Source organism: Seriola aureovittata, chromosome 17 (assembly GCF_021018895.1).
Source record: "Seriola aureovittata isolate HTS-2021-v1 ecotype China chromosome 17, ASM2101889v1, whole genome shotgun sequence".
Lineage (NCBI taxonomy): Eukaryota > Metazoa > Chordata > Actinopteri > Carangiformes > Carangidae > Seriola > Seriola aureovittata.
Window position 1 is genome coordinate 14618309 of NC_079380.1, and position 11184 is coordinate 14629492.

Sequence of the window (11184 nt, forward strand, 5' to 3'; positions counted from 1 at the left end):
TATGTGAAATATGATGCATTGATTGCAAAATCAATCACTGAAAATGTTGATGCATAATTTTATCACATTCACCTCCCCGGACTCTTCCCATCCTGCCCCCCCCACCCCCCACCCATGCAACACTTTTAGCCTTCCTGCCCTCGCACAGCCGCAGTAGCAGCACCCAATCTGGTGGAGGCCTGGAGGCTGACAGCAGGAGCAGCAGCCGGGGAAGCATGGAGGAGCTCTCGCAGTCTCGTCACAGAGATGCCTCCTCTTCTGTCTCCTATGGCTCTACTGCAGGCATGAAGCAGAAGATGCTGTTGGACTATAACGTCTACATGGCCAAATATGTCAACCCCCAAGTACAGCCGAGAAGCCCAACTGCCACCGACAGCCCTGGGAACAGTCCTGAGAGCAGCCCCAAAACTACCAAAAAGGTATGAGACATAGGGATACATGAAAGGTACATACAACGAGCAACTGCCATGGAGCTCCAGACCTTCAGGCTTTTAGGGAAACTACATCAGTTCCAGCATTGTCTTAGACTATGTCCACATTACTATGTTTTTAAAACGATCTCTGTCCAGGCGACCGTTTTAGCTCTGCATCGGAAACGATCTCCGTCCAGGCTACCACCTGAAAAAGCATATTTACCTGAGTAATGAGGAACACTGGGCATGCGCAAGCCGGTGTAAAGACGAAGCAGATTTTCTACTCTGCAGTTGATTAGTTGCAAAAAATACTACAAAGGAGGAACAGCAACAATAGTTGTAGTGTTAAAATGCAGAAGTTAACTCCTCAACAGCTGTTAGCAAAGACAACAACGTCAGTAACACTTGTATTTCATTGTCCGTGTTGTATTCTCCACTGGTAGTCGAGGCTGATAAGACCCAATCAGGAAGCGACCGTGGGTGTCTACGTCATCGTTTCCAAAGGTCTCAGTTCGACCCTCTGTCAAAATCGGCTTTCATAAATAAGTTTTCATTGTACTCATGTTGGGCATACTCACAAATGAATTTGTAAGTTGGAGGGTCAAAAGGTGCCCTGTGCCCCTCTAACAGATTAATCCAGCCATGGAAATAGACAGGGCCTAGATGAAACCCAAGCTTGATGTAGACTTTTATTATCTATGACCTAAACCTTTTCGCTCAATTTTATCTCAAGAAAAGTAAAGCTACACTGCCCACCTGTATGTGTCTCCTTCAGTTACGCAGAAGTTCCGAGGAGACCATGGAGCCTGAGGCCTGGGTCAATGCTTTTCTGGGGAGAATATTCTGGGACTTCCTGGGAGAGAAGTACTGGGCCAAAGTAGTCTCCAAAAAGATCCAAATGAAGCTCAGTAAAATCAGGGTGGGTACGAGTTTGCACAGATATACTGTACGTCTGCAGTGTTCCAATGTGATCAATTCAAGAGACAATGTGTCTCTGTTGTTGCTGTGTTCATGTCCAAGTCCAGTCCAAGTGTTTTTTTAAACTGTGTTCTGTGTTTCAGCTGCCATATGTAATGAATGAGCTGACTTTGACGGAGCTAGACATGGGCTTTTCCATCCCTAAGATCCTCCATGCCTCCAAACCCTCTGTGGACCACCAAGGTAGGAAGAGAAACTACACTAGGTATGTCGTGCTTTTCACAGTGTTCCGGGTGGTGTGCAATAGAAATGTGTTATTTTTCCTCTTGTTCTGCTTTCCTCCATCCTTCATTATAAGCTAAGCTGTTTGTAAGTTCTCCCTCCTGCCTTTGTGACACAGTAGAAACACATGCTTTAACATTTCTTTGCGCCTCAGTCCATCCATCTCCTTCTTCTCACTTTCCTACCATATCTCCATCTTCCCCTTGCTTTGCTCTCCTTCTCTCTGGATTAAGACACCCCCCCCCCTCCAACTCTGTCCCCCTCTCTCCTCTGGAGTCTAGCCCCTCTGCGTGCCTCGCTCTATTAAGCCACACTAATTAAACTTCACGTCTTGGGTCCCCCTCATCCATTACTGAGACACTGGCTCACCCTGCAAAGCGACTGATGAGACGTACAGAGACAATACAGAGAAGTGGAGCATATTAATTCCTACCAAGATGGCTGGTTGGGGTAGAAAAATGAGAGAAGCTTAGGAAGGGTGAGAGACGGGGGACAGGTTGTGGGAGGTGTGGTATTTGTTTCTAGCTTGCTATTTGTTTTCTAAATGACTATGGCTGTGATGAACAGGTTGCCAAATTCATACAGTTCTTCCCTAATCTTTGTCCAAAGATGGCTTTGTCTACTTTGAGCTTGCATTTAAGGATGTAAGAGCGTTGGCAACATTATACCTGTTACTGTTCAGCTGTAGGAGCCAGTCATGAGTCATTCTTCTGTCAGCCAAATTTCATGGCTGAGTCTGCAATGCTCATTAATGTGTTCTGTCTGAACCTACACACCCACAGATATAGACTCACAAAGCATCATCAGTTGATCCCAGCATATAATTATTCCTGAGGGAATGACATCTCTGGAAGTGCTGCACTGTAAACCTGCATCAACCAGACAGGATGCAAGTGCTCCAGTGCTTTCATTTCATATCTTAATATTTCTTTTCTCTTGAGATGATGATAAGAAGGAAGTGGGAGTCCCTCTTCACTCTTTTACATTGGGAAGACATTATTTACAATGTTTATACTGTGCTCCATGAGCCACTAAAGCTACTATTATTTTTGAGCCTGTGTCTCGATATTGATAATGTGACCATGTTTTAGTGTGACTATCAATTCTAAGAGACTATTGATGAGACTGGACATAAAATAGGTTTGGATGATATTAGTGTTTGTGTTTTTGATCTAGTACATTTACTTCACCACCGCGTCTGTTGTATAGCCAGAGGGTAGTCTTTGGCAAGTTATATCAGAAGGGTTTATCATGTTGTGAGCAAGAAAATGTTGAGAAATGTGTGTGGCAGTCTTACATAGTTTATTTATGTGAGGAGGGTCTAAGCAGAAATATAATCATGTAAAGTCATTAGTGAGATTTAATATTATACTGTATGTAGTGTTGATTAAAAATATTTATAGTATGTATAGTACCGGTTGTCATTCCTGCATAGCACACCATCAGCATTTTCATCACTGTTTACTAGTACCACTATTAACATCTTAGTTTAGCACAAAGCACAGCTGAGGCTGCTGGGAATGTCATTAGTTTTACAGGTATTTGGTCATGAACACTGACTTGATGACGGTGTTCACGATGCCTGCGCCTAATTGCATCATAATCCATCCAACAGTTGTCGAGACATTTCGCACTGAACCACAAATGTCAACCTGTTTTTGGTGTTAGTCTCCAAAGTCGTTCAGATTCATCCTCTGGGCATCACAAATACCTGTACCAAATTACATGGCAGTCCGTCCAACGTTTCATACAAAAATGTAAACCATGGTGTGGCTGCAAGAAAAGACAGGGGCTCACCAACGTCAGAGCGATTCATGCTCCCCGGATCATGAACATCTGTACAATGCCAATACATTCAGTTGTTGTAGAGATATTTCAGCCTGGATCAAAGTGATGGACCGACCAGATGACATTGCCATCCATAGAGCCCCGCCGTTAGTGTGGCTAAAAATCAATTAATGTGTTATGATGGTCAAGCAGGTTCCATGAAGTCGCTTCACTTCATTTCCCTTCAGGGAAAAAACAACATATAAGTTATATATGGATATAAAATATGACAATAACCTACATTCAAGGCTTGTCTAATAATAATATTGCTGTTGTAGTTATATTTCCCAGTTCTATGTAAAAGCATACACATGCCTATGTCAGTGGGTGTTGATATGTTGACTCCTCGAAAATTGATTAGACACTCCAGACTGTGTCTCCCATCTGTGTGTCTAGTTCTAGACAGAGACAATGAGACAGTGTCTAACGCGTTCTGACTGAATGCCTTAATGTCATTTAGCTTCTCTTTGACACTGCTGCCTGCCACACACATACAAATCAATGAGCATTTATGGAGAGTGGAAAATAAAGAGGAGGAAGGAGCGAGGCAGAGGAATGATAATCAACATTCATCAGTTGTTGAGGTTAGGATTTATCGAGCAAACAGCAGGGGGATCGAATTCCAAATAATTCTCCAGTCGCTTCTCGAGAAGTGTGATGTGTAAACAGGAAGTAGCCTTATGATGTAGGCCAATAGAGAGGCCCTGCTGCTCTAGCGCATGATGACCTTTTCAGTGTTTGCTAGAGGATAGGTCTTCTTCCTGGCAGCTCTGCAGGCGACCTCACAGCAGTTACACAGCAGGCAGGAGATCCTTGTTTATTCGATGGAATAGCGTTCAGAGTCTGGGGGGGTGTGACAGAAGCATGATTTTAACCGTGAAACTCTGTCTCTGTCATCTCTCTCATTTTTCTGTCCAGGTCTGTGGTTTGACCTGGAGATCTCCTACACAGGCTCCTTCCTCATGACACTAGAGACCAAGATGAACCTGGCCCGCCTGGGAAAGGAGGGCGAGGGGCTCGGGGAGCACGGGAAAGAGTGGTGAGGCTTTCACATTACATTTAGTAATTTCTTCCTTTAAAGTTTATAATGAAGCTCATGAAACTGAGACTGATTATTAAAAATGTCTTCCAGACTTTTGAAAGTGATCCTTCACATCTTGTCCTTACCCATCTGTATATGATTTTGTTGTTGTCTTATAAGACTGAACAATTCTCAGTGATGGGGCCAAAATAAGAAGTTTGAAGGATTAGTGGGGTTTGTTTGGCTAAACAAAACAGCTCAAAGCTAATTGGGTAGATTTGTATTTAGAGCCATATTAGTTGTCACATCTGTTTTTTCACAATTCCTATCGTTTTTTCTGTTGTTTCTTCCTCCTTTCCCTTTATATACTTATCCTCTCTCTGGACGCTTACCACTGTGGATTTGTCCAATGACTGGTGAGTTTGGGAATAGATGCCCACAGATGTCTGTCACTGAAACAACACATTTTGTTTTGGATTAGTGTCTTTTCTTGTGTGAGTCAGTGGAGATTAATTTTCTGTGATTCATATCAGTAGGGATACATTTAATAGGAATTGGTTTCGATTGCTAATGGTTCTGTGCAAAGCCATTAAGGCCTGACTTTGCAACAGTGAGTGCGTTTATGTGTGTGTAACAGGCCCAGGCCACGGACATACTGTCTGGCAGACAGCGATGAGGAGTCATCCAGTGCGGGCTCATCGGATGAGGAGGATCCCCCAGAACTCCTCAGTGACAAACCCATTCTGCCTGGAGGCGAGGGGTGAGCCACTGTCTCTTTACAACAACATCAGCATGTAGCTGAATTGAAAATGGGCAGCAACAAATTCACAATGATATGCTGAGGTAGAATGTTCTGCCCTTTCAGTCCACCCACCTGCCTACCCACCCACTCAGACCCACATGTTTGAAAGCTTGCTGCTGACTTAATGTAACACCCGGTCACTCCCATCCATCGTGGGTGCTAAGTAGCAAGAGATGCTGTTATGAATAAATTATGAACCTGACTCACTCGTTGCCTCCTCTCCTCCTCCGTTTCCATCTTCTGCTCACGTAGCTATGTGGGAGGCCACAGGCCCAGCAAGATCATGCGCTTTGTGGACAAGATTGCCAAGTCGAAGTACTTCCAGAAAGCCACAGAGACAGAGTTCATCAAGAAGAAGATGGAGGAGGTGTCCAACACACCCCTGCTCCTCACCGTGGAGGTGCAAGAGTGCCGCGGGACACTCGCTGTCAACATCCCACCACCCCCCACGGACAGGATATGGTGCGTTCACTTCCAGGGAGGAGTACAGTGAAGACTGTAGGATGTAGTCAGCCTATGCATGGGAATCCTGGATTTAGAATATAACACTGCACCCCCTGCTGGGCAAATTCAGACATGCATGAAATGAAAGAATAAAAATGTTTAATCACCACTGAACTAAATATACTTAACATTTAAAAAAAAAAATGAGGGCACCAATGTATGTATTCTCATTAAGGATGTAGAATATTAAGAGCTTAAATACACACTGTGAGCTGAAATATTAAACCATATACAGCATGTCAGCCACATTTCAGGACCCGTGAAGGGTCCTTGGTTGAGATGATAAAAAAAAGAAAAAAAAAATATTATATAATGTATAATATATAAACCATATTTCTGTTAAACAACATGTATATTTTTCAGATTTTTCCTAACTTTTTTCTTGTGAATACTGAATACTTTCCCATCCTTATGCCTTTAAAAATCCCTCAAATTAAAAAAATCCAAGAAGGAAAAATATCAGTCTTTGGCTGAACTGCTTATGACTCATGTACACCTTGGAGCCTTAGCTTGTTCTGGAGGTTCAGACTCTGTCTCCTTTTAAAAAGGCTGGCAAACCACTGATCTACAGCATCATTGTGATCTCTTATCATGGTGTACGTTTCCTCAACAAAATGAATTGTGTTGAAAAAAGGTAAAATGTATTAAATTTAGGAAAAGCAGAACCACACCCAGTTGCTTGTTTTCATGTCAGAACTTTTTATGTTTTCATCTCGGAACTGGGATTCAGCTGGTATGAGATAATATAACTTTTACCACTAATTTTTCCCCCTTGGCTGTCAGGTATGGTTTCCGGAGTCCGCCTCACCTGGAGCTGAAAGCGCGACCTAAACTCGGTGAGAGGGAGGTCACTCTAGGTCACGTGACTGAGTGGATTGAGAAGAAACTGGACCAGGAGTTCCAGGTACACTGAGGAAAAATAGGAAACTCTGCATGCTAATGTTTAGTCAGGAATACAATTTATTTACATGGTCAATATAATTTAATGTCATATCCCGAATTACACTTCAGAAAACTTGGATTGGCCTGACAAAAAAGAGGCAGAGGGTTTACTCAAGGACAAAGACTCTCTCCCCCAGATGTTTTAGGGGTTAGAATTTAGGTTATAAAAGAGGACTTTGGGATTAATTTATGGCTGCTCACATCCATGCACTTCAAAGCAGTGTGCCTGTGGCTTTCCCACCCCTTACATGTAGCCAAAGTAATGATACGCCTGCTGCTAGACAACTACCCTGAGGCACACCTGCAAACTACTACAGCAAAGTGTCCCTGTCAGATCTACCACACATCTACATTTATCTCTGCATGACTCTTTTGGGGGTTATTATGTAGCTCCTCACCCCCCCCCCCACCCCCCCGACTCCCCTCAACCATGCCTCCAGTAAAATACAGTGTTGCAGAGCACACTGTTGTCAGTTGTGAGTGAGTGTATATGCGTTTCAACAAATGCCAAACTCAGGCGTGCGTCACTGGTTTCCAGACAGAGCAGCGTAGGGTTGGATGCACGGAGGATTATGTATTTCAGGTTTTCTCTCTCCAGTTCTTGTTAACAGAAATAATCTCATGTCACTGTTTTATATTTTTAGTTGTAAAAGCAAATTTATCAGTAGTTTTTGCCACACTAGACACTCAATTACTTTTGCATGTAAGTATATTTCAGTGTCCTCCTCCTCTTTTATTGTTGAAAAGAAAGTGACTTTGCTTGTTACTCTGCTTGTCCTCCCACAGAAAATATTTGTGATGCCAAACATGGATGACATATGGCTACCCATAATGCACTCTGCCATGGACACGCGTTCTAATGCCAACTTGGTTACTGTGACAAATGATGCCTTGAAGGACCCAGAACCTGAGGACTCTGAGGTCTCCGACATGTGAAGACTGCTGGTCAAAGCGTAACGCTGATGGACGTCTTATTACCGTGGCAATATGACAATTCCCCGCCCAACTCTGAAACCACGGGTGCAGCAATGGGCCAGGCCAACTCTCCAATATTTTTACCCATATCCCAGTCCCATTGTCGCACCCGTCACCCGTGGCCATTCATGCAGCGCACTCACAAAACAGGAAGCGCTGGCGAGCTCGTTATCTTCTGTGGCCACAAAAAGCAGGAGAACGAGAGAGTTGTGACTCGTAGATTGTCATCCAATCACACAGTTTTATTCGTGTGACATCAAATTTTACGATTCATTCTCTGACGAAATAGAACACACGGGGCATGTCGAGACTGTTTTAACAAATGTGTGTGGTGGTGGATCGACAAATAGCCATCTGATTCAACCAGAAGAACCATAATACCTGTGATGTACAGCTGCACCAAACATGATAGTTGTACAGTGTAAACTTTTTGTGCAACCTTTCTAATCAAGCGGTTTATCCTGGCTCTAACTCTAGGAGCACTTTGAGGCCACTGAGTGAGGGAATTATCCTAAAATTTGGAGATGACTTTGCTGAAATCCCCCGCGTCTATTGATATACATTTCACAGGGATATCAAGACTCATCAGTCACCCATCCACACTGCTGCCTGTGCCAGCCGCCTGGCACTTATATGCAAACAGATCAATGGCGCTGTGTCCATCGATGATATTAAGGTCAGTTTAAATCCAGTATGGACACTATAGTAACGTACGGCCTGTGTGCTTTTTACTGTGTGGTAGGGATTAGAGCTAAAACTGACTTTAGTGGGGAGTGTTAAAATATATCAGCAAACACAGCAGCTAAACATTGCCTAGGTCTGATGAATGTATAAGTATAAATAGGAATGCAGCTCCATAGCTCATTCGAGGAATAGCTCATTCACTGATGACGTGCTTCTGCGCAACAAGCTTCAAGACTTCTTTTCATGTTACATTCAGAGTTGAGCAAAAGTAATAACTTTCTGTTTTTCTTGCCAAAGCAATCTTTTTCGTTTCCTGTCTGAAGGGAACTGTGTGAGGTAAACAGTGACAAATAAGCAATTGGATAATTAACCTGTGTTCCCACTGAGGCCACTCCAGTGATGTACAGTTAAAGTTTGGGTAACTGTAGCTGGAAATTCAGAGAAATAATCTGAGGGGAGTGATTTTCTTTTCTTTTTTCTTTGAGGGGGCTGCAGGAGACTGAAACCCTTTCATCGACAGGGTAATACAATAACTTAGTTTTATTTGAATAAATAACATACTGGATATTAGCCATATTATTTAATGTTCTCAGCAGATATCTAGCTAATGAATGCTTGTTTATTTTGTTGAATTATTTATTGGTTTGCTTTTCTTCCTGTACTGTACACCTTAAAAAGGAATAACACCAATGAATTAGAACAACAAATTTGTAATCTGCCAAGACATCCGGCTGCTTTACAGGTGACTTTTACTTTACATGTTTTACGTTAAAATATGTGTTGGCAAAGTGTACGAGGCAGAAAGTGCCTTTAAAATAAACATTCCTCCATTGTGAGCCACCACATTCGTTGCATCAGTTGAGGATAAAGAGATAAAAGTCTTTGTGCCATTACTTGTGTCGGGTAAGACATGACCTTTGTTTTCACAGGTTTCGGTGTTGTTCATTTTCACAGTGATGAAAATATCAAACATTGCTGTTGTGTTCAGTGATGTCACAGAATGTTATGGTTCTGATCGTTGTGGATCAATAAAACCTTTTGCTTGGACAGAATTGCTGCATCTTTGTGGCTGTGAGAGAAAGGCATCAATGTGTATATACCACACCAATTCCATTAGTTTTATTAACTTTTAGGGCTGTAACAAGAATTTCCATTATCAATTAATCTTGCAATTATTAAACTAAAGGCCAAAGAATCTCAATTTTACAATATATATAAAAAAAGTCACTCACTTTTTGGAGTTTGGGATTTTTGCCCATTGTAAAATAGCCAGTTCATCTTCTAGTAATTGCCTAATCATTGCTAAATATTGTGATTTAAGTTTTGTTTTTTTAAAACATTATATTCATGGGGAGTTACAGTCCAATGTGAGTCAACAAGGACTATCTAAGCAGCACGGCAGACCTATTTAAAATGTTAACTTCTTCATTTTGTGCTTTTAGCATGAAAAAACATTGTGCATTTAGATTCTGTGCCTTGCTCTAAAAGAGAGACTTGGGGAAATTGCCAAGAAACCCCAGTTATGACAAGACATGATCTTGCACTGCTTTTGACCTTTGTGAATGACCAATGAAAAGTCCATTCAGGTTCAAAAAAGTGCTTTATAAAAAAAAAAAAAAAAAAAAAAAAAAAAAAAAAAAAAATATGTAAAGTAAGTGGAATTAAATGAACAAGGACACCGTTTTACACAAATGCTTTATTCAAACTGACATTTTACTTTCAAAAATAGATCAGGGAATGCAAAAGCATCATCATTAATAGGTCATGGTATCATCTTGTACTTTATGGTAACCATGTTCATTTCTGACACCGCAGCCCAACCCCTGCAGAAGAAGAAGAAAAGAAAAAGAAAAAAAAAAAACATTTAATGAGCTTTGGTGTTGACACATGATTAATCACAGGCTGCTGTATGTAGGTCATGTCAGACACAAACTGTCTTCAAAATTCAATCAGAAGTCTAACACATCATGATCATCACTCATAACCATTGAAACTAATTCTAAGACACTTATAGACACTTACTTTGCCGTTACTCCTTTGATCCATCGACACTCAAGTCCAGCTCCTGTAAGAGAAATGATGAAATGTATGAGTGAGCTTGATTATTTAAAAAAAAAAAAAAAAAAAAAAAAAAAAAAAAAAAAAAAGATAGATCAGACTGGTGTCGGTGGGTCAAGTCAGACTGAATGTTGGCTTCATTTTCACATCAGAAGTCTAACGCACGAAAATCATCACTCATGAACCAAAGAAAACAAAACTGATTAAAAGCCTTTTTTTCCTAATAAATACTCACCATTGCAAAATCGTGGGACGTCAGCAGGCCTTCCTTCGTCTGCAAGTCAACCACCGTTTTGTCCACGTGTGGATGTGCAATCACCTCAAACACACTGCATCAATCCGACTTTTTCCACCAGCCCTGTGTAAATGACAATATACTGTATGTAGGAGAAAAAATAAAGCATTGCATTTGCAGTTTGACGTAATATAATTTAAAAAATGCAATCTTACCGTCACATTTTCCTCGCCGATGCGGCCTAGTCACATTGCTCCAACATGTTAGCTTTTAATGATTGATTAAAGTTTTTCTGAAACCACCGATAATCATGTATCATAATAATGACAAGAAAGTATGCACGCAAGGCGCATCTCAGCCATAATTATTACAAACATTTCGGGTCTAACTGGTATGGCTTGCAAAAGCATGCTTTCAAGGGGTGGACTACCGCAGAAGCTGTCCCCCGGATCTACTTTATACCACATCCGGTGTGCGTAGCCCCTTTCTAATTGGTTCACGCTGACTCCACATTTCCCCTCCT

General features: G+C 41.7%; 1 protein-coding gene and 1 long non-coding RNA gene across 6 annotated transcripts in view; one reads left to right on the forward strand and one right to left on the reverse strand.

The window, feature by feature from the left end:
- The window catches only part of tex2 (testis expressed 2), a 28782-nt gene extending 19362 nt beyond the window's left edge, over positions 1 to 9420 (forward strand). For 4 of the 5 annotated variants that reach the window (XM_056400677.1, XM_056400676.1, XM_056400675.1 and 1 more), the window contains 8 exons: positions 130 to 419; positions 1189 to 1332; positions 1475 to 1574; positions 4359 to 4479; positions 5099 to 5221; positions 5516 to 5725; positions 6551 to 6671; positions 7496 to 9420. In XM_056400677.1, coding sequence (XP_056256652.1) covers positions 130 to 419; positions 1189 to 1332; positions 1475 to 1574; positions 4359 to 4479; positions 5099 to 5221; positions 5516 to 5725; positions 6551 to 6671; positions 7496 to 7645 — 1259 coding nt within the window. In that variant the 3' untranslated portion in view covers positions 7646 to 9420. The remainder of the gene's footprint in view (positions 1 to 129; positions 420 to 1188; positions 1333 to 1474; positions 1575 to 4358; positions 4480 to 5098; positions 5222 to 5515; positions 5726 to 6550; positions 6672 to 7495) is intronic. The other variant, XM_056400680.1, reaches the window with a different exon arrangement.
- A 625-nt stretch (positions 9421 to 10045) lies between these two features.
- LOC130184665 (uncharacterized) lies at positions 10046 to 11092 on the reverse strand. The gene is made up of 4 exons (XR_008830039.1): positions 10877 to 11092; positions 10662 to 10784; positions 10391 to 10433; positions 10046 to 10191 (listed from the first exon to the last, which is right to left on the reverse strand). It is a non-coding gene; the product is annotated as an uncharacterized LOC130184665 (long non-coding RNA).
- Positions 11093 to 11184: the final 92 nt, after the last annotated feature.